This window comes from Littorina saxatilis, linkage group LG9, assembly GCF_037325665.1.
Source record: "Littorina saxatilis isolate snail1 linkage group LG9, US_GU_Lsax_2.0, whole genome shotgun sequence".
NCBI classification, from domain to species: Eukaryota; Metazoa; Mollusca; class Gastropoda; order Littorinimorpha; family Littorinidae; genus Littorina; species Littorina saxatilis.
Genome location: NC_090253.1, coordinates 48,590,002 through 48,614,194, shown reverse-complemented (window position 1 = coordinate 48,614,194; position 24,193 = coordinate 48,590,002). Strand labels below are relative to the sequence as shown.

The 24,193-nt window shown below is 43.7% G+C and overlaps 1 protein-coding gene across 1 annotated transcript in view; it reads left to right on the top strand.

The window, feature by feature from the left end:
* Window positions 1-24,002, top strand: part of LOC138977240 (E3 ubiquitin-protein ligase TRIM45-like) — a 27,929-nt gene extending 3,927 nt beyond the window's left edge. Inside the window, exon 2 of the mRNA XM_070350146.1 lies at window positions 22,806-24,002. Within this exon, the coding sequence (XP_070206247.1) occupies window positions 22,821-24,002 (1,182 nt within the window). The 5' untranslated portion in view covers window positions 22,806-22,820. The remainder of the gene's footprint in view (window positions 1-22,805) is intronic.
* The last annotated feature ends 191 nt before the right edge of the window (window positions 24,003-24,193 follow it).

Below are 24,193 nucleotides of genomic sequence, written 5' to 3'. Positions count from 1 at the left end.
CCAGGTGAACATTGGTGGCCCAATTTGTTTAATCCTTTTCATCCAACTTCAAGAGCATATTATACGCTTTTCTTGGTATCCTGTTTTCATTCATTATTGTTATTTTCAACCAATATTGTAACACACACATATAGCAATTTAAAAACATTGACTATCTTCCAGTGTCTCCAAAAACCATATCATTCGGAGTACACTCCTGTTTGTGACCAAGTGTAACCATGCTATAGCCTGGTTGATAGTACTAATTATCATTCCAGACGTATCCCTCAATATCTTAGAAAGTCTTCCAAGTTCGGGGAGTCTGCAACTTATCAATGTGTCTTCTTGAGAACAGTCTTTCCCCATACTTTAAAGGCTGACATAGTCCTATTTAATAATTTTAATTACTTCCAGGGCTTTTCCCATCGTTGCGGGGATGTATAAATTAAGCTTCCTGCAAAGTTTTAGGTTTGAAGTCCTTACCAATTACGAGAAATAATTAATTCTTTATAAAGTTTATTGCTATGTTTAGCAACAGTTCTCCAGGACTTAGGCTATTTTTAGACTGTCAACACAGACAGTGCAGCTTCGTCAATCCCCGCGTGAAGGAAATCGCTCACCTTTCTTTCTTAATTTGGTGTTTAACGTCGTTTTCAACCACGAAGGGTTATTTCGCGACGGGGAAAGGGGGAAGATGGGATAGAGCCACTTGTCAATTGTTTCTTGTTCACAAAAGCACTAATCAAAAATTTGCTCCAAGGGCTTGCAACGTAGTACAATATATTACCTAACTGGGAGAATTCAAGTTTCCAGTACAAAGGACTTAACATTTCTTACATACTGCTTGACTAAATTCTGTACAAAAATTGACTATATAATATTCTATACAAGAAACACTTAACAAGGGTAAAAGGAGAAACAAAATCCGTTAGTCGCCTCTTACGACATGGGGAGCATCGGGTAAATTCTTCCCCCTAACCCGCGGGGGGTAATCGCTCACCTTCCACGTGCAAAACGTAGTGATATTGACACGCCAGATTAGCGCGGTAGTGCATTGTGCTAAGCAGGAAAGCGAGCTTTTCTGTATTCTTGTTAACTTCGCAATTTCCGGAAAACATCCACTTTCACTTTGAGACTGTTCCGTTTACATTCGACACTATCAACACCACTTTGCAATACTGCAATAATTTTTTCTGTGTTCGAAAGCTACAGCCAATCTTTATTATATCCCCTTAGGTACAGTTTTATAACATTATTGGCACATGTAAACAATAGGAATTAATTAATGAACGCTACGTAAAGGGCAGCCTTTAAGAGAAGCGAATCTGAAAATGTCATCGTCTTTCATTTTTCCAATTACCATTTCAAACAAGAAGGGCAAAGCCCATACGACTCACATGCTTTACACATTTTTCCTACCAAAATACATGTGACCTTGACCAGGTCATCCAAGGTCATGCAACACAAAGCTGTTAATTCAAGACATAGGAAGTACAATGGTGCTTATTGGCTCTTTCTACCATGAGATATGGTCACTTTTAGTGGTTCACTACCTTATTTTGGTCACATTTCATAAGGGTCAAAGTGACCTTGACCTTGATCATATGTGACCGAATGTGTCTCATGATGAAAGCATAACATGTGCCCCACATAATTTTTAAGTTTGAAACAGTTATCTTCCATAGTTCAGGGTCAAGGTCACTTCAAAATATGTATACAATCCAACTTTGAAGAGCTCCTGTGACCTTGACCTTGAAGCAAGGTAAACCAAACTGGTATCAAAAGATGGGGCTTACTTTGCCCTATATATCATATATAGGTGAGGTATTGAATCTCAAAAACTTCAGAGAAAATGGGAAAAATATGAAAAATAGCTGTTTTTTAGGCAACATTTATGGCCCCTGCGACCTTGACCTTGAAGCAAGGTCAAGATGCTATGTATGTTTTTTGGGGCCTTGTCATCATACACCATCTTGCCAAATTTGGTACTGATAGACTGAATAGTGTCCAAGAAATATCCAACGTTAAAGTTTTCCGGACGGACGGACGTCCGGACGTCCGGACGTCCGGACGGACGGACGGACGACTCGGGTGAGTACATAGACTCACTTTTGCTTCGCATGTGAGTCAAAAACTGTTTTAAAAAAAAGTCGGTTTATGAAATAGGGACCCACTTTGTTTACTACTGTTTCTAGCAGAAAAGTGTCAAATGAGGGTTCTCAGAAGTTTTCAAGGCTGGAACCTTTTTGTGCACTTTCGTCAATTTTGTGTGTATATTAGTTCACACACCAAAGCGTGTGAAAAAGTTTCCGACTTGCCGAAACACACAGCCCAAGGACAGATAACTCTAGTTACTGACGAGTTGCAGTTTCAAGATGGCGACGACTCGTGGATCCAAGGTAAGCTTGTCGGCGAAGCAAGTTTCTTTTTTCACTGCCAAAATCTGAGCTACCTCTGGCTCTTCTTTGTGAACTCATTCAAGGTGGGTAGACATTTTTACATTGACTTGTTGGCAAAAAATACAACAATGTTTTTTGCATTTATCTCCGCCCCCACGCCCCCCCCCCCCCCCCCCCCACCTGACAGTGCCTCTTTGAGTAGAGCAGGAAACTGAACACTTGAATGGTCACTTGAATGGTCACTTGAATGGTCACTTGAAAGGACTTGCTTTGGCTGGCAAAGAGATGATCGGCATCCTGAATCTGCAGAATACAACATCCCACAAAGGTTAGGGTAAGAGTGTGAGACAATATAATCTTACTCACAACAATTGGACAGGAAGAATTATATTCAATAATGCAGTTGTTGCAAGCAAAGTTTGAGTGACATAGAGGGAAAAAACAGAGAGAGAAAGAGAGAGTGAGAGTATATTGCGAAGGTGATGGACACATTAATCATTAAAAAAAAACACACACACACACACACACACATAACATTATTTATTAGTATATAGACCTTGGGAAATAGAGACACAGAGGAAATTAGACCTCAGGGAACAGAGATCTGGGGGATGACTAACCTGAGGAACAGACCTGGAGGAACACAGACCTGAAGAACACACCAGGGGGAACACAGACCTGGGGAACAGACCTGGGGAAACACAGACCTGAGGAACAGACCTGGTGGAACACAGACCTGAGAAACATAACTGGGGGAACAGAGATCTGGGGGATGACTAACCTGAGGAACAGACCTGGAGGAACACAGACCTGAAGAACACACCAGGGGGAACACAGACCTGGGGAACAGACCTGGGGAAACACATACCTTGGGGAGCAGACCTGGGGGAACACAGACCTGAGAAACAGATCTTGTGGAACACAGACATAGGGAAACAGACCTGGGGAACACAGACCTGAGAAACAGACCTGGGGGAACAGACCTGGGGAAACACAGACTTGGGGGAACACAGACCTGAGGAACAAACCTGGGGGAACACAGACTTGGGAGAACACAGACCTGAGGAACAGACCTGGGAGAACACAGACCTGGGGAAACACAGACCTGGGGAAACACAGACTTGGGGAAACACAGACCTGCGGGAACACAGACCTGAGGAACAGACATGGGGGAACACAGACTTGAGGAACACACCTGGGGAAACACAGACTTGGGGGAACACAGACCTGAGGAACAGACCTGGGGAAACACAGACCTGAGGAACAGACCTGGGGGAACACAGACCTGCCTACCCCCAAAATTACAAGGTGTAATGAGTCAAGCCAAAAAGAGTAATCTGTTGGAAGAGAGTGTATTCAGGTTCCATTCGGCAATCATTTCGCACATTGTCACTAAGTCTTCTGCTCGGATAATTTCTCCTTCCAGTTTTGTTACTGTATCACTCAACTTCCTGATAAAGAAACAGGTAATTTGAACGTCTATGAGCTCTCTGTACTGCATCCTTGTGATCATTTGTCCCGATGTGCTATCAGGGCCTAGCATTGGAAAAAGTGAGTTCAGCTTACAAAGGCGGGGGTCTGGCCCCTGGTGGGGGAAAAAAAAGAAGAAATATAAATATATATAGTGGTGAAATAGAAAAAAACTCATAGAAAATTTGAAAAATAAATTGAGATTTTTTTTACCTAAAATGACACCCCCCCCCCCCCCCCCCAAGAAGATTGAGCAACTAAATTATGCCTTCACCAACAAGCAAAACACAGACAGAAAACAAGAAAACTGACAATCTTGTGTTATTTGGCCTGAAAGTGCCATTCCCACTTCCAGGAATACCTAGATTCTTTGTCACTGAATGGCTGACCACGTTCAACAATGTCGCTTCGAGACATTATTTCAAGTCTAGAGCCACAAAACACCGGCACAAAGCATGGTCGCGCGATGCCACAGGAAGTGCGTGCTCAAGCAAACTGTCAAACCGATTGAGAATTGAACCGAACAGCGCACAAAACGAAAGCTGGGACTGTTTGGGTTTACCGTTTGGGAATAACAGGTTTTTGCATTTCGGAGTACACCAAATCGAGTTCCGCGTACTGGAGATGTTATTTCGGCGTAAAGTAAGCCGAACAGCTTACAATGCTAGGCCCTGGCTATGCACAGTCATATTTTCCAATGTGTGCACACGAAAAGTCACAGTGGCAAAGGGAACACAAGACGTGCTTTGGTCCTTTTGATTAAGGTCCTAGGCATGGCCACGATTTCATTTAGCTAGCTGCCTTTGTATTTCTGTTGAATGCCCGAGTTGCCCAGTAGAGTCCATGCAGCACTGTATGCTGATGACCTTGTTCTCTGGTGCACTGAGGAGCATGCAACAACTGCGACCTACAGGATGCAACTTGCCCTCGAGAAAGTTGCAGCTTGGACAGACAACTGGTGTGTAACCATCAACAGAGACAAGACAACAGCTACTCTCTTCACACTCTCCGCCAAAGTACAACCTGGAAGACTGACGTTGGGTGACACGCCACTGAAGTTTGAAGACCAGCAAACTTACCTCGGAGTCACATATGACAAACGCATGACATGGCAACATCACATCATGAATGCGGAAGCAAAAGCCAGAAGAAAACTGAACATCATGAGGAAACTGGCAGGATCACAATGGGGCGCAAACGAAAAGATCCTCAAGACAGTGTACCAGGGGACCGTACGACCTCACCTTGAGTACGGATCTAGCTCTTGGATGACAGCAGCCAAGACGCACCTTCAAACCCTAGAGATAGTCCAAAATCAAGCGATGAGAATCATCACAGGCGCTATGAAGACAACCCCAATAGACAAGATGCAACAGGTGACCGGCATACCTCCACTCAGCAAGAGAAGAGAATGCAAAGCGATGGTACAAGACATCAAGTACCAGTGCATTCCAGACCACCAAATGAATGCAAGGATGAAGCAGCTCTCTTCTGGCAGGCTAAAGAGATCAAGCTTTGCAACTGAGACACGGGCCCTGAAGAGAGAACACCAAGCAAAGATGCCTGAACTGGTTCACCCATCACACTTCTCCCTTGAAGAACCACCCTGGAAAAACAACCTTGAAAACGTGTCCATCCAGACCACAGTTCCTCATCTCACAACAAAAGATGAACAGAGCGATGTGCAGAAGAAAGCCAGGTGACACTTGCCATGCTCGACGAAATATACCCCCAAGAAGCATGGATGCGGGTCTTTACAGATGGGTCCGCCACAGATGCCGTCAAGAGAGGAGGAGCTGGTGTCTACATCCAACACCCCAGTGGAGAGTGGCAAGCAGAGGCTATACCAACTGGCCTCCATTGCACCAACTACAGAGCAGAGGTAGAAGCGCTTATCCACGCAGCCAATACCATCAGCAGCAAGGTCAATCCCGACACCCAAGTTGTCTTCCTGACTGATGCCTTGTCTGTGCTGCAAGCAGTCAACAACAACAAACTGCCTCAGCTTACAACGACACTTCATAACATCACTTGTCTGAAGACTGTATTCGACAAGCGCTTAGAACTGTACCCACGGAATACGCGCTATATAAGCTTCATATTGATTGATATTGCAGTGGGTCCCCTAACACTGCGGGATAGAGGGGAACGAACAAGCGGATAAAATGGCCAAACTGGGTGCGGAGGACGAACAAGAAGAAAACCCAGTTAGCTCCACAGAGATGAAAACCGTCATAAAGTCTCTGCTTAACCCCCCCCCCCAACGCACGACAGCAACCACCAACTGTCAAGACCTGAACAGGTAGTCATTTTTCGCCTGAGAACAGGGCACAACAGAATGCAACAACACCTGCACAAAAAACTGCGAGCCGTGCCCTCCCCCATGTGTCCCTGTGGAGACGCAGAGCAGGATGCAGCCCACATCCTGCAGGACTGCAGGAATCTCCAGCCCCTGAGGAGAGAGATCTGGACCAGGCCGGTGCCCCTTCATGAGAAGCTGCATGGACCTGTGGAGGCTCTTCATAAGACCACCAGCTTCATTACCAGAGCTGGACTCCACGTTTAGCATTGGCGAACGACAAGAAGAAGAAGACAGACCTGGGGAAACACAGACCTGGGGGGACACAGACCTGAGAAACAGACCTTGGGGAACACAGACATAGGGAAACAGACCTGGGGGAACAGACCTGGGGAAACACAGACTTGGGGGAACACAGACCTGAGGAACAAACCTGGGGGAACACAGACTTGGGAGAACACAGACCTGAGGAACAGACCTGGGGGAACACAGACTTGGGGGAACACAGACCTGAGGAAACACAAACCTGGGGAAACACAGACCTGGGGGAACAGACCCGAGGAACACAGACCTGGGGGAACACAGACCTGGGGGAACACAGACCTGAGGAACAGACCTGGGGGAACACAGACTTGAGGAACAGGCCTGGGGAAACACAGACTTGGGGAAACACAGACTTGGGGGAACACAGACCTGAGGAAACACAGACCTGAGGAACAGACCTGGGGGAACACAGACCTGCCTACCCCCAAAATTACAAGGTGTAATGAGTCAAGCCAAAAAGAGTAATCTGTTGGAAGAAAGTGTAATCAGGTTCCATTCGGCAATCATTTTGCACATTGACACTAAGTCTTCTGCTCGGATAATTTCTCCCTCCAGTTTTGTTACTGTATCACTCAACTTCCTGATAAAGAAACAGGTAATTTGAACGTCTTTTTGTTTCTATGAGCTCTCTGTACTGCATCCTTGTGATAATCTGTCCCGATGTGCTATGCACAGTCATATTTTCCAATGTGTGCACACGAAAAGTCACTGTGGCAAAGGGAACACAAGACGTGCTTTGGTCCTTTTGATTAAGGTCCTAGGCTTGGCCACGATTTCATTTAGCTGCCTTTGTATTTCTGTTGAATGGCTGTCTTCTTTCTCACAGCAATCCTTTTACCACCACTGTGACAAGCTTCCTCGTCAGATTCGTCTGTCTCGTGGGGACTCAGATTTTCCACGCGTCGCTAATTCATTGTAATGCGAACGGCAGCGTCTATCTTGTTTGTGGCTGAACAGGCCGGAAATGACCGGATATTGCCTAAATGATCTCGCGCAGGCGCAAACTCAAGCTCTGCGAAAGCAACTATACTGATCGGATTTACTTCGAGATAAGATGCAAAAAATCATACTTTTGGATTCTTAAAAATCGTACTTCCATTCTGGAAAGCATGGTGGCGTAGTTTGGATTAACATTCGTAGTAAGTTACGCCCAAATCGTAAGGGTAGGCAGGTCTGGGAACACAGACCTGAGGAACAGACCTGGGGGAACACAGACCTGGGGGAACACAGACCTGGGGAAACACAGACCTGGGGGAACACAGACCTTAGAAACGGACCTGGAGAAACATAGACCTGGGGAAACACAGACCTGGGTAATGATGAAGCTGAATCCAGACACAAACAGACAATGAAGATAAGGCTAACCTAGATGGCGGTGGTGAGTATGAAGAATCGGTGAAGACTCGAACGGCCTCTTTACTCTCTTCCTCTTTCGACCTCGGCTTTCATGCCTCTCTGCTGACCCTTGGGCTATCCTGGTTTCATGGTCCTCTCTGGCACTGTGTGACACCCTGTTGAAAAACAAAAGGTTCAAGTAGTGGAGAGCCAGAACTGTCAATATTAATGCTGAGAGGAAAATTCAGCTGACAAGAATGCAAACAGACTAGATCCAAGTCATTCCAACATCATGGACAGCCTGGTTAAAGTATGAAACATGGTTTTGGAGGTGACCGCACATTAAAGTTTTAGGTTTCCCCGGTGTGCAGGGACAGCCAGACGGACGGACAGTCAGATGGACAGACAACCCGTCAGATAGACAGACAAATGGACAGACAGCCAGTCATATAGACAGACAGCAGACGGACAACCAGCCAGACGGACGGTCAGATGGACAGTCAGATGGACAGACAGCCAGACGGACAATCAAATTGAGGGACAGATGAAGGGATAACATGTAGGCAGTCATAGTCAGATGGAAACAAAGCAATATAGGCACTATCTAACATGTCAGAACAAAATCTAAACCAAGTCCTTGCTTTATCTTAAAATGATACAGACCCAGTTTTCTCCAAGTGTGAAAGGCAAGCATGGTTTACTCTTGGTCACAAACAAGAGCGTGAGCTTTCAGCCCAAGGTCACTATGGGAGCAGGTCTGTTTCCCCTGGTTAATGTTGTGCAGGGCTTTGTTTCCTGGGCCTGGAGGGAACATACACCCAGGGAATTTAGAACTAGGGAACTGAGACCAGAGAAAACATAATCATGGTGGAAAATATAAACCTCAGGGAACAGAGACCTGGGCAAACATATACCTGAAGGAACATAGACCTAAGAGAACATAGACTTGAAGGAACATAGACCTGGGGGAACATGGACCTGGGGAACATGGACATGGGTAATCGTGTAAGTGATCCCGGACAGAAAAGACAATGAAGATAAGACTAACCTAGATGGTGGTGGTGAGTATGAAGAATCGGATGAAGACTCGAACGGCCTCTTTTTTCTCCTTTCGTCCTCGGCTCTCACGCCTCTCTGCTGACGCTTTGGGTACCCTGGTTTGATGGTCCTCTCTGGCACTATGTGACAACCTGTTGAAAAAAAAGGTTCAAGTAGTGGAGATATAGAACTGTCAATATTAATGTTGAGGAAAATTCTGCTGACAAGAATGCAAACAGACTAGATCCAAGTCATTCCAACATCATGGACAGTCTGTTGAGGTATGAAATAAATTATAGTTTTGGAGGTGACCTCACGTTAAAGTTGTATTTTTCCCCGGCGTGCACGGACAGCCAGACGGACAACCTGATGGAGGGACAGATGAACGGATGACATTTAGGCAGTCATAGTCAGCTAGAAACAAAGCAATACGAGGGGGACTCATTATATTTTGGAACCTGGGCAAACTAATGAAGTCACTACTTTGCCTTTTTCATTACATCAAAGACCAGTTTGGGGAAAACTTGTGACAACAAAAATTACTTGATTCCGTGCAATAGTTTTCATTCTTATGAAACGCGCTTTTCGGTGACCTCGGCGATCAACCACAGTCGATCGACTGGGCAGTCGATCGACTGTCAGTCGGTTCACTGCTATCTTATGAAACTGGCCCCTGGGGCCCAGTCGATCGACTGTGGTTGATCGCCGGGTCACCGAAAAGCGCGTTTCATGAGCGAATCACCGTCACCCGCGGACAACTGCAGTCAACCAACTGTACAGTAATCCGAATGGCCAAGTCGAGGGCTAAATTTAGCAACATTACCACTTCCGTTTGCTCATTTGCACGTGGAAATGGCGATGGAAGAAAAAACTAGTCTCGGCCCGCTAAAAATAACAATGATCGAGACTTTCAGTAATTCCTTCGCGTGACGTCTAACCCTCTTACGCCATAATGTGACGTCTTCAAGACATAACCCTGACTTGTCTCCTGGATTACTGCGTCATGATAGATACATTTCGAAGAACAATCACAAGGTTTGGCTCACAATCCAAAAAAGTCAATCAATATGAGGCTTATGTCGCGCGTATTCCGTGGGTACAGTTCTAAGCGCAGGGATTTATTTTTAAAAAAAATTTAAATTTTTATTTTATACAATTTATATTGCGCACATATTCAAGGCGCAGGGATTTATTTATGCCGTTTGAGATGGAATTGTTTTACACAATACATCACGCATTCATATCGGCCAGAGAAAACATAATCAAAGTGTGAGCATTGTCATTGTGTCATTGACTGTGCGGATAATTACATTTATTTTCGGTTTACCGCAGTAAGCCGAACACAGTGTTGGGGGGAGAGCATCACCGTGTTTGGCCGACTTCCGGTGAGATGACCCGCAGTCGGCCGACTGAAATTTTGTTTGTGAAACCCGATAATGTCGGATTACTGTGGTTCTCTCGGACAACTGCAGTTGATCGACTGTGTTTCTGGCTTATGAAACATAGACCTGGGCAAACATATATACCTGAAGGAACATAGACCCAAGGGAACACAGACCACAGGCGGAAGGTATCGTTCACTGGACCACTACTTTCATAGAAAGACTACAAGGTATGACACTCAGCTTCGAGTCTTGCTCCACTAACTTCAAAAAAAATTATGCAAATAATAATTGCCAATGTCGAGATTCTTTGTAACTTTACAAATGCCAGCTAGGATAAATGAATGTTCTAACTATCTGTACCTTTTATGTTTAGCTGCCTGTCCGCTGCACCGTATTTTGTGCGACCAAACGCGTCTGTCGCCGGCATATCACTTAGATCCCGTGGGAAAGCTGAACAGTTGTAGGTCCGAGGAGTTGGTAGTGCGATGCGCTCATTGGTTAATAACCGGATATTCGATGATTATTTTTGATTTGGCAAACGGTTCTTCACCAAAAACCTAACAAAAACCTAAAGTGAAACTCCCGTGGGTAGCTTCCCTTCGCTGCAATATTTACATATGTTTTAGACCAATGAGCACCCGTATGCATATTCGGTGCGGGATGCATGATTTCTTCCCAACTACAGGTAGCGGTTCGCAAACGAACATTCGTCAAAATGATGGTTAAAAACAACTTGCAGCAGACGGCAGCTGAAAATTAAAGATACATGTATGATGTAGTTAAAACAATCATTCAACTGTATTTATTTGACCTTACACAGACTGTTGGAAGAGGCAAACCGCCTTGAACACAAAAATTGTCCGCAGGAAGCGACTCCAAGAACACAGACGACTTGAAGCTGAGTGACATACCTTGTAGTCTTTCTATGAAAGTAGTGGTCCAGTGAACGATACCTTCCGCCTGTGCACAGACCTGGGCAAACATAGACCTGAAGGAACATGGACCTGGGGAACATGGACATGGGTTATCGTGTAAGTGATCCCGGACAGAAAAGACAATGAAGATAAGACTAACCTAGATTGTGGTGGTGAGTATGAAGAATCGGATGAAAACTCATACGGCCTCTTTTGTCCTGGGCTCTCATGCCTCTCTGCTGACGCTTTGAGTACCCTGGTTTCATTGTCCTCTCTGGCACTATGTGACAACCTGTTAAAAAACAAAAGGTTCAAGTAGTGGAGATATAGAACTGTCAATACTAATGCTGAGAGGAAAATTCAGCTGACAAGAATGCAAACAGACTAGATCCAAGTCATTCCAACATCATGGACAGTCTGTTGAGGTATGAAATATTTAGTTTTGGAGGTGACCTCACGTTAAAGTTGTATTTTTCCCCGGCGTGCACGGACAGCCAGACGGACAACCTGATGGAGGGACAGACAACCCCATCGTGCCCAGACATGTAGCCAGACGGACGGACAGTTAGATGGACAGACAGCCCGATGGACATCCGGATGGAGGGACAGATGAACGGATGACATTTAGGCAGTCATAGTCAGATGGAAACAAAACAATATAGGCACTATCTAACATGTCAGAACAAAATCTAAACCAAGTCCTTGCTTTATCTTAAAACGATGCAGACCAAGTTTTTTACAAGTGTGAAAGGCTAGCATGGTTACACTTGGTCACAAATAGGAGCGTGAGCCTTCAGCCCAAGGACACAATGGGAGCAGGTCCGTGTTTCCCCTGGTTAATGTCCCGCAGGGCTTTGTTCCCTGGCCCTGGAGGGAACATACACCTGGGGAACTGAGACCAGAGGGAATGGGGGGAAATAAAGGACTCGAGGAATAGAGACCTGAAGGAACATACACCTGGGAAACGTAGACCTAGCTAATCATGGAGCTGATCCCATGTGCAAAAGACAATGAAAATGAGGCTAACCTAGAAGGTAGTGATGAGTATGAAGACTCGAACGTCCTCTTTTCCCTCCTCTTTTGCCTCTCTGCCGACGCTTTGGATACCCTGGTTTCATGGGTCTCTTTGGCACCATGTGACACCCTGTTGAAAAACAAAAGGTTCAAGTAGTGGAGAGCCAGAACTGTCAATATTAATGCTGAGAGGAAAATTCAGCTGACAAGAAATTGAAGAATGCAAACAGCCTACTGCCTAGATCCAACATCATGGTTGAGGTATGAACATAGTTTAGGAGGTGGCCTCACTTTAAACTAAAGATGCACTGAAGTAGTACGAAGGGAAAATTAACAGAGGTAGAATGAAGTTGCTTTTATATCAATCTGAAAATAATTTCACAAAAATGAGCATCGCCAATTTGTATTATTTTTATTTATCAAAAGTGAATGAGCACACCTGGAAATTTTGGACTTGGTGCTTGACATAAGACTTGACATCATAACAGTACTTGGTGGGCTACCGTAATGACTTAGAGTGTACCAAAAGAGACAATCGCGAGCACTTTGTAAGTCTTTATAAAAAAAAGTAAGCAAACTAGAAAACCATGCCCTGTTGTAAATGTTTCTTTTAGAGTTTAGACATTCAGATTCTGATGGCATCTGCTTTAAGTGTTTATTAATTCTCGTAACAGTGCATTCATGATTCAACGGGCAGTAGGAGAATTTTTTTCAAATATAAATGTGACTGTGAGTGATAGGCCTATGCCACAGATGGTACAGAATTTATGATTATGTTATCAAAACGTGTCTAAGCTGAATTCGCGAAATAAAGAGAAAAGCGCCAACTCTTGAGTAGAGAGGTAATAAAGTAATCGCTAATCGAGCGAAATGGCAATCCGTGGCGACTTACTTAGGAGTCGGGAAGACGCAAATCCTGTGTATCGTCAAGAATAAAGACTCGGTGTTATCAAGATGGGGAGAAGGATAGCGAAGCGAAAGTACGCAAAGAAAGGTGCCTGTACGAAGACCTCAACGATCATGTATGAGACAAGTTTAGCGATGCACGGCGAAGAAACATTCCTGTGAGCAGAAACATGATTCGGGAGAAAAGTCGTTATGCTTTCTATCGAGCAGGACATTCGGATTTTACTGGTTGCGCCATAATGTCAAATGTGCTTCACTCGGCGGGGAGCGAGCATTACGCCATGAGTAAATTTTCTTTGAAACTTGAGTTAAAGTTGTTCTGCTGTAATGTGTTTGGGTGTGTGTGTGTGTAGATAGGACTGTAAACTGCAACTGTGTGTTTGTGTGTGTACATTGACAGTACATAACAGTACATACATTGTACACTGCAACCAAATTCATGACCGCCCGGGCCAAAAACTCAAACAACCATTTTAAGACTCCCCCCCCCCCTTTTTTACGACCTAATTTTCAAGGTTTTTCCAAAGTCGTAAATAGGGGGTTCTACTGTAGTATGAATTCGGTTTTCATGATCACACCAAAGCCTGATGAGACTCCACTAAATACAGTTGATTGTTTACTAATTCCTTGCTTGCATCACTGCAATACAACTCATACTGGTATTCTTGAAGTTGAAGAACAGCAACAGGTCTTGCTTTATTTCACTATTATTTTCACAACTGCTGACTGAACAACATTCAGAATCGCAAAATTTGGCAGTCAAAGTGGAGACTTTCTTCACATTGACTGTGTGTAACTAAGCTAGAGTGTACTGAAAATGTGAAATGACGTCACAGTTCTAGAACAGTGAGAGCAAGAGGTAAGGTGATTTGTTTCGGCAGGTAAAAATGGTCATATATGTACGCAGCGATATCTTGTGCAAAATTAAGTTTTTTTACTAAATAAACATTACCAGTATATTAATAAAGTGTACATAATTATCAAAATACTGTTGATTTAGACTTCAACTCTGTGCATCTTTAAAGTTATATTTTTCTCCGGCTGTTACGGCTGGAATTTACGTGTGTATGTCTGTATGTATGTATATCTACTCCTATCAGAAATTGTGCGTGCTACTCTCTGTTTACTATCTAGCCTTCACACACACACACACACACATTCCAACCAGGCACAAAAACACGAACACAGTTACGGCCCTTTGCCTCTGTACCTCTATTAGAATGTTCAATAACACAACATAAACATATTATTCTTCATCCATTCTACAGATCACTCCCGCTCAACATGGAAGTTCTATTTCTGTTAACACACAGAGTCTAACTGCACAAAATTACATACATGTTACTTTGTCATGCAGTCTACAATTCACGTGCACACACGTATAACACTTTAAGCTTTGTTCCGTGAGAGCCCGTCTGTCTCACTACACACGAAGTCATTGTCTCAAGCAATACTTCTGTCAATATTCACTTCTGTTACACACAGATGATAAAAACCCACGACGCTCGACGTCTCGTGGTTGTTCACTTGGGAAACGTATCTCCGTACAGCTATCACGCTGGTTAATTTCTCCCAGTCGTACTCACATATTCAGTGGCACGCACTGCTCCACCCCACCCACACAAACTGTCTCCGTGTGGTGGAATGGGGACGGGGTTCCCGTTTTACAGCGCTTCACGCTGTCTCCCCTCCTGCACTCCCACAGCTCTCGGCTCGGGCGTAAGGCAGAACCTCCCGTCTCGTTCCCTCTTCCGCGACCGCTCTCGGCCCGGGATTCGTCCGTGACCCACTCGGCCCGGGGTGCTAAAATACACAAGTTTAAACTACCATAAGTCTCCATACTTGAATAAACTTTTCTGACATTCTTTATCACTACCGTCAACTAACTTATGCGGTTACAGTATATACACCCGCTAACTCATAAGCGACTTCATTTCCGAAAAACATGTAAACATTCCATTTTCAACAATGGCTGACAACCGCGCACGCTTTTCAGCCAATTCACACATGACTCTCCCGGTCATTTCTCAAGTCAATATTTCCGAGCAAAATAATATCTCCGAGCAAAATATCAATTCAATAAATACCTGTAAACACAGCAGTTGAATCCAACGATTCAATACCGCGGCACGAGTCTAACCGACCTCCCAGCGCCCGGTGAGAAACTTTACTCAGTAAGAGACCCGTCTTCTCTTGTCGATGGTCTGCAAAGCTCTGCTGTCTAATCTATCTACAAACGTGACCTCAGTCACTACTCTTCTCTGATTGGTCACATCTCACACGTGACATCACTGCACTGTACGGACAATATTTCACCGCACGGTGCCTACTCAAAGTTCGTGGCCCATGAAATGTTGTACACCTGCGTCATATAACTCCAATATACATTATGTGCAAATCCGTTTGTCACATTACCCCCTCCTCCCGGAAAAAAATGACCGACCGAGGTTATTTTTTCTTTCGGATAACAGGTAAAAGAGGGTAACTACTTCACTGAACTGCAATACAATTTCAATATCGCATTCCACTACGGAACAAAACTGTCGTAGCTGACATAAGAAACAAACTTTCCGATCCACTGATCATATATGTGTAACAACACTACTTTATGTCTGATAAAGTACTTCTTCCTTCTCTTGGAAGATTCCACTGAGTTTTTCTTTTAACTCACAAGTTCCAATCATGTTGCTTTCCAGCTCAAACATGTAATGTCTTTCTTTAGCATCTTTAGTTTTCTTATCTTGAGTCCACGACTCTTCCAACATAGTACTACGACTCATGTTCCTGATGCTAAACAAGCAAGTAGTCAAAATGAAGCAAACCATTTTCTTGACCTCTTTCTGCGATTGCCACCATGGCCTACAGCATCAGTAGTCTCTCTTGACCTAGACTTTAATCTGTTCACTTCAGCCCGCAGCTGACTGAGTTCTTCTCGAACAACTGCCAAGTCCTGATTCAAACACACAACCTTCTGATCTGGATTCAGAATCACAGGTTTATCAGGAGGGTTTCTTCTCTTTTCCTGCACACGAGTAGCATGAGTCGTAACCCCCTCAACATCAGGAAAACAGTCTGCACTCCCTGAAATCCCCGGAATGTTGCCTATGATCAAATCAGCCACAGGATCATTCAGGACACAACAAACCATTTCACCCGAAATGTAAGGTGTCTCTACCATAACTGTCGCCTGAGGATAAGTAATGACCTCCCCACCAAACGTCTTACAGGTGACGTTTCTACTGACCAACTGGTCTTTTGACACCAATCCTCTACGCACTCCAGAAATCGCAGAACCCGTGTCACGGAGTACTGTACACTCACTCCCGTTGACACTACCATGTTCTAACTTCAAACACCCATCTTCCTGCGTAATTGGTGAAACGACTTCCGCAACAGCTGAATTTCCCGAACAACCAACGTCTGAGACAACAGCATTTCCTGACTCCACCCGCTTGTATATACCTGATTCAATCAGATACTTCGGACAAGACCACCTGTCATGGCCGTCACACCCACAAATCAGACAAGGGTTCTGAGGGTGTGTCCGCCATCTACACTGTAGTAACTTATGACCTTTCTCATGACACAAGTAACAAATGCTATTGATCGGTCGAAATGAATCACGTTTCCGACCACCTGCACGACTACGTCTACGTTTACGTGATTTACATGCATCACCTTGAGGATATGCCTGAGCATCAGACGTCACTTTTCCAGAACTCTCGTCATTCTGGTTATCACTACGCTTAGCAAAACCAGAACCAACCCGCGGTAACTCCTGAACACCCCCGTGATTATCACCATGTGCAAAAGCAGCGCCAACATAATCTTCCTGAACACAGGAACCAGCTGAGAAAATAGTAGACCCTGACTTCCGTGATAAACGGTAATTCTCGGCAGCTGTGACCATATCATCAAGTTTAACAAGACCTCTCTCTCGAATGAAAGTTGCTACGTCGGCTGATACACTTTCAAGGAATTGTTCTGTCAGAATCAAGTTTCTTAAACCATCAACATCAGTGGTTATCTCAGACAGCGCAACCCAACGATCAAACAATCGTCGCAACTCAATTCCAAAAGTTTGGAACGGTTCATTTTCTCTTGGTTTACTATATCTGAGTTTTTGTCTAACATTTTCAGATGTGCACTGAAATGTCTTCAGCAAGTTCTCTTTCAAAGATTGGTATGTTAGTTCACCAGCAGCAGCAAGGCTATGGTATAGGTTTAATGCATTACCCTCTAAGAGAGCAGACAAGTACGTGATCCATCTTGTCTCTTCCCATCCCAGAGATTTTGCATGAGTTTCAAACCTAAACAAGTATGAGTCTATATCATCTTGCTGTTCTCTGAATGCAGGGAGTCTTGTGTGAGAATCCCGATCATTTTGCGGTGTACGCGACCCAGCAGTAAGTTCAGCCTGCCTAATCTCTAGTTCTTTTTGTTTCAACTGGTGTTCTCTTTCTTTTTCTCGTTTTCTCTCCAAACGATCAAAACTCTCTTTCACGTATTTCTCACGTTTATCTGCAGCAAGACCCAAAGTCTCTGCCTGTTTTACAAACTTTTCAAACAACGCATCATAATCATCTTCGCTCTCCATTGTGTAAGTTTTGAACTTTCAAAATCACACCAAAATATGTCCAAGTTTAGAGAAAAGTTTTGAAAAAGTTTCAAACAATAATGCAAATTCAAGCAATCTACTTGAAAACTGTCAAGTACCACAAAAAATCTTTCACCAGATACAATAGTCAACACAAGACTATATCCAAACACGTTTTGGCGTAAATCTCACGCAAAAATATCCAACAATTTTAATTAAAGTCAAATATTCAGTTAATGAAGTCAAAACGAATCTTGGTTCAAAACATATATACAAGCACAAACAAAACAACCCCAAACCACAAATAGTAGAAAAAATTCAAACTTCAAAGATGCAAACACAAGTAAATACTTAAGACTAATCAACAATCTAAATACGAAATCAGAAAATCAAACCCAAAATAAGTGAAGTTCAACTAAAGGAAACGCAGTTGGAAGCAAAATAAAAACAAAGTTCCAACAAAAAATTTATGAAGTAAAACAATCCATATTAATCAAAGTTTTAAATAGTAGCTTAAAATAACTATATTATACAACTACTAATGAAATTAACTTAATTTAGATCAACAAGACACAACAAATGTAGTTGGAGGCAAATAAAACAAATTCCAAAAAAAAATATTAAAGTGACACAATCACCAAACAGCAGACTAAATTAAACCAAAAAAATTCAAAGTACCTAATCTACTACCATAGCAAATAACAAATCAAAAATAAACTAAAACTTGAACTAATTAAAGTCTATATCAAAATATCACAACTAATTACCTTAATTATTTACAACAAACTTACAAAATCAACAAAACCAATCCTACAAAATCAATAAACCTAATCAATCACACTAACAAAAAAAAATTCAAAGTCAAATTAGAAAATGTCAAAGTCGAAAAGAACAAAATTAATCAAAGTTAATCAAACCAACAAAGGCAAAGGGCAATAACAACAGATAGATCCCTATTCCAAAGCAGAAAGAAAAAAAAAAATTACCAAATATTTCACAAAATGAAAACACAGAAAAGAGCAAGGAAAGAGAAATGAAAGACCCCACAGGAAGAAAAATGAAGCTATTCCCTCAGTGCTCAGAACTATACAGTAAGCACTACCGTAAAACTGGAGACGGTAACAAATACAAAACAGGACATGAACGACACAACTACTGAATCTGAAAATCTCTGTCTGCGTGACCTACTGCCAAAATTTCTAAAAACCCAACGCAGGGGACAAAATTAAATTTAGCAAAGCAAGGAAACAACTACAAATTTTTAACTAACACAGAGTTATCGGGGTCACCAAATGTTACGGCTGGAATTTCCGTGTGTATGTCTGTATGTATGTATATCTACTCCTATCAGAAATTGTGCGTGCTACTCTCTGTTTACTATCTAGCCTTCACACACACACACACACACATTCCAACCAGGCACAAAAACACGAACACAGTTACGGCCCTTTGCCTCTGTACCTCTATTAGAATGTTCAATAACACAACATAAACATATTATTCTTCATCCATTCTACAGATCACTCCCGCTCAACATGGAAGTTCTATTTCTGTTAACACACAGAGTCTAACTGCACAAAATTACATACATGTTACTTTGTCATGCAGTCTACAATTCACGTGCACACACGTATAACACTTTAAGCTTTGTTCCGTGAGAGCCCGTCTGTCTCACTACCCACGAAGTCATTGTCTCAAGCAATACTTCTGTCAATATTCACTTCTGTTACACACAGATGATAAAAACCCACGACGCTCGACGTCTCGTGGTTGTTCACTTGGGAAACGTATCTCCGTACAGCTATCACGCTGGTTAATTTCTCCCAGTCGTACTCACATATTCAGTGGCACGCACTGCTCCACCCCACCCACACAAACTGTCTCCGTGTGGTGGAATGGGGACGGGGTTCCCGTTTTACAGCGCTTCACGCTGTCTCCCCTCCTGCACTCCCACAGCTCTCGGCTCGGGCGTAAGGCAGAACCTCCCGTCTCGTTCCCACTTCCGCGACCGCTCTCGGCCCGGGATACTTCCGCGACCCACTCGGCCCGGGATGCTAAAATACACAAGTTTAAACTACCATAAGTCTCCATACTTGAATAAACTTTTCTGACATTCTTTATCACTACCGTCAACTAACTTATGCGGTTACAGTATATACACCCGCTAACTCATAAGCGACTTCATTTCCGAAAAACATGTAAACATTCCATTTTCAACAATGGCTGACAACCGCGCACGCTTTTCAGCCAATTCACACATGACTCTCCCGGTCATTTCTCAAGTCAATATTTCCGAGCAAAATAATATCTCCGAGCAAAATATCAATTCAATAAATACCTGTAAACACAGCAGTTGAATCCAACGATTCAATACCGCGGCACGAGTCTAACCGACCTCCCAGCGCCCGGTGAGAAACTTTACTCAGTAAGAGACCCGTCTTCTCTTGTCGATGGTCTGCAAAGCTCTGCTGTCTAATCTATCTACAAACGTGACCTCAGTCACTACTCTTCTCTGATTGGTCACATCTCACACGTGACATCACTGCACTGTACGGACAATATTTCACCGCACGGTGCCTACTCAAAGTTCGTGGCCCATGAAATGTTGTACACCTGCGTCATATAACTCCAATATACATTTATGTGCAAATCCGTTTGTCACACCGGCGTGCACGGACAGTAAGACGGACAGACAGCCAGATGAACAACCGAACGGAGGGACAGATAACATTTAAGCAGTCATAACGGTTAGGGTGGACAGGGGGTTAAGCCCTTTTAGTTTTCAGGGGTCGCTTTATTCTCCGGCCCCGCGAGGGTGTTTTGTTTCTGCCGCCCTATGTCCATACACCTGTATTTTCCCGTTTAATAACCCTATCATGAGTCATCCCTGAGGTCGCCTATAGTTGTGGACTGGGCGTTAAGCATCCAACAATTAACAAACCCAATCACACATTTCTGACAATGGAATGTTCACCCAATGACCCATGTAGTCTTTCTCATCATTTATAATATTAAATGCCAGGCTGGAGCTCTACAAAAATGAAATTTATTGGTTTGATTTGGTTACAGATCAGCCCACAGATTTCCCACTCTCATGGACCAGCCAGGATGCACTGACATTGATTAATCGTGATCCTTCTCACCTTTGAATTACCCGTCATAATGGCTTGCTGAAGAAATCATCTGCAAATAAAATGCAAACAATTACACTTACAGCAATGATATACACATGCATGCGCATGCTGTCAATATTCAATTTTGTTGTGCATGTTTATCAATATTATGTGTTGCCCCGAGTGCTGTGTTAAACACTAACAGAATCTTCAAAAAGATGAAGGCGGGTGGAAACTAGAAGAACAGCCTGCGTCTATTAGAGATCGGATTGACAGCCGGTCTTTTCAAATCGTGTTTTCTGTAAGCTTAGCTAAGAAATGCCATATTATTATCACCATCCTCAAGTTACCTACTCTTATAAATTCAGCACTAAACGCACAAATAGCATGAAAGAAGAAAGTACAGGCATTTTTCTTGCGTGAAAAATAGATCAATACTATCTCCGCCGTTCGATCAGTCACTGCCTCATCCCAAGATAATATAGCCTACACAAAAACACTTATTCACAATAAATTAAAAAGAACAATGACAAAAACATACAGTTTCTGTTCCCTAATAATGAAACAATCATAAAATTAAGTTTCCCGCTTACCTTGGATCGACGAGGCGTCGCCATCTTGAAAATGCAACTCGTCAGTAACTAGAGTTATCTGTCCTTGGGCTGTGTGTTTCGGAAACTCAGAAACTTTTTCACACGCTTTGGTGTGTGAACTAATATACACACAAAGTTGACTAAAGTGCACAAAAAGGTTCCAGCCTTGAAAACTTCTGAGAATCTTCATTTGACACTTTCCTTCTAGAAACAGTAGTAAAAAAAGTGGGTCCCTATTTTTGGAACCGACTTTTTTTTTAAACCCAGTTGGACGCTTGTGTGTTAATGCAAGGAACCCAGTTATGTAGTTGTGAACACACACACACACACACACACACACACACACACACACACACACACACACACACACACACACACACTCACACTCACACACACACACTCACACACACATGATTCACACACTATAGCAAACGTTTTGTACTTTACATTGAGTGACGGGCGTTACAGGTTTTTTTTTATGTCCATTCGTTTGGTATTGTGAAAGGGTTATCTGGGCCTTTGTTTGTTATTCTCCATAGGTTGCATTCTGCTTTCTGTTGTGCACGAATAGTTTTACCTATTGTTCAAGAGCAACGCTAATGTTAACCATAAAGCAGTCAAACACAACATAAATTATTTCATGTCTTGACCTATGTGTAGCAGATTCTTCTACACTGAAGACCATTGAAAAGAGCTTTGAAAAGTGTGGGAATGTTGTGATAAACCGTGTTTTATGTCAAGAGCAGATAAAGTGGTTCTTGCATGTAAGCATGAAATGTATCGACAGATGTTTACAGATAAAACATCCTGCAGCTTTTGCGTTTGTGTCAGTTGTAAATCGGTGCTCTTATAACAATGTTACAAACATATTGTTGCTGTTCGAAGGGATCGAGCATCAACCCGGGTGGATTGGGGCAAGTAACAAACCGTGATCTGGTACAGGTACGCTGGGCGAGGAAACCAGGGTTCTGATATTTTATGTGGGATTGATAGTGTGCTTTTGCCTGTCCTTTTTCTTTCGTTGAAAAGAACATTTCAACTATTTTACTTTTTGTGTATTGTTTATTTCATTTTAATCTACAGACACCCTAGTCTCAGAGAGATCCATTGTGTCTTACTAGCATGACAAGTCCTTCTTCCCTTAAACAAATGTAGTTGCTGTTGCTGGTGCAAGTTGCTGTTGTTTTACTGTTGTTGTTGTCGTTGTTGTTGTTGTTGTTGTTGTTCGTGTTGTTGTTGGTGTTGTTGGTGTTGTTGGTGTTGTTGTTGTTGTTGTTGATGAAGCTGCTGCTGCTGTCTTTAGTATAAGTGCCGAGTCAGGTGTTGCTTGTATTGCAGTGGTGGTTCATCTGTTGGCCGGAATAGTTACCCCTTTACTCTCATTTTGTTAGGCCTTTGTTCTTTGCATTCACATTGTCTTGTCTCTGTTGCTCCATCAGGACTAATTTGTAACCATGGCAACGGCAGCTGGCACAAGTTCAGCGGACACTGAGACAGAATGCTCCGTGTGTCACGAGCTGCTCAAGAACCCCAAACTGCTGCCCTGTGCTCACGTCCTGTGTCGCCACTGTCTTCTCTCCTGGCTCGCCTCCAACCCCGAGGCCTTCTGTCCGCTCTGCAGGGGCGCCATCGCGGACCCCAACGAGAAAAATAAGACGAAGGGGTGGGAGGAGGTGGTGGACGCATTACCGGATGACGTCGCCATGGCAGCGCTGGTGGATAGTACACGTGTACTGAGCCAGGACCACGTGTGTGTTGTGTGTCAGTCAACCGCCGTGTCCATCTGTTTGACCTGCAACGATATGATGTGCACGTCTTGCAGGCAGGCTCACGCAATGTTCTCTATGTCTCGTCAGCACAAGATAGAGAAGCTGTCCAGCATGACAGCGGAAGAGCTAGCCGCCAGTCAGCCTGACCACTGCAGCGTGCACACCAGTAAGCCGTGCGAGCTCTTCTGTCCCACTCACGGGGCCGCCATTTGCCACCTGTGTGCCAGCGCCAAGCACCGCGCATGCCCAGACCTGACGGAACTGGCGGAAGCAGCAGACAAGTCACGTGAGGAGCTCAGTCAGATAGTGACGTCACTGCTGACGGAAGAGCAGCAGCTGGAAGAAGCTGTGGCAGCGTTGGAGCGCCACCTGGAGGCCACGGAGAAAGTGGTGCAGGAAGCTGTTGCTGAGATCAACAGGACCTGCGACAAGTTAGAGAACTCCGTCAAGGAATGCAGGCGTCGTCTAATGAAGATGACACTTGATGCCAAGGCCAAGGTGAAGGACACAGTCTTAGCCGTCAAGGTCACCTTGTTGGATCATCGAGGCAGGCTGACGTCACACCGACGTGTTGCTGATCGAACCACCAGAAGTTCCACTGATAAAGGGATGTGTGACGTCACTCGTGCTCTGAGGGACCGTGTGAAGGACAAACTGGTCACTTGTGGTCAACGCCGAGCGGACTTGAAGTCGATTTCCATGGTTACGCTGACCATTGACGCTGCCGCTGTGGCCCGCATTGATAAGGAACTGTCGGAGCTTGGTCAGGTGAAGATAAGCCCTGCGTCTGTCGGTCCTGTTCAGGTGAGAACATCTATAATGGTTTTTGTTTTTGTTGCTTTTTACCCTCTGATAGTCAGCCTGTGAACGGTTGACTAATATACAAAAAACGCCATCGCATTTCGTTTATACGATGCAAAAGATTATATTTGTATTGGATTCCTTGCGAAGCGCACTAACACTTGTACTTGTTAAGACGCGCACAATAGAAACAGAGAAAATACCATAATTATCATTATTTCAAAATTGGAATAAGTTTTCATTAAAATAAAACATGC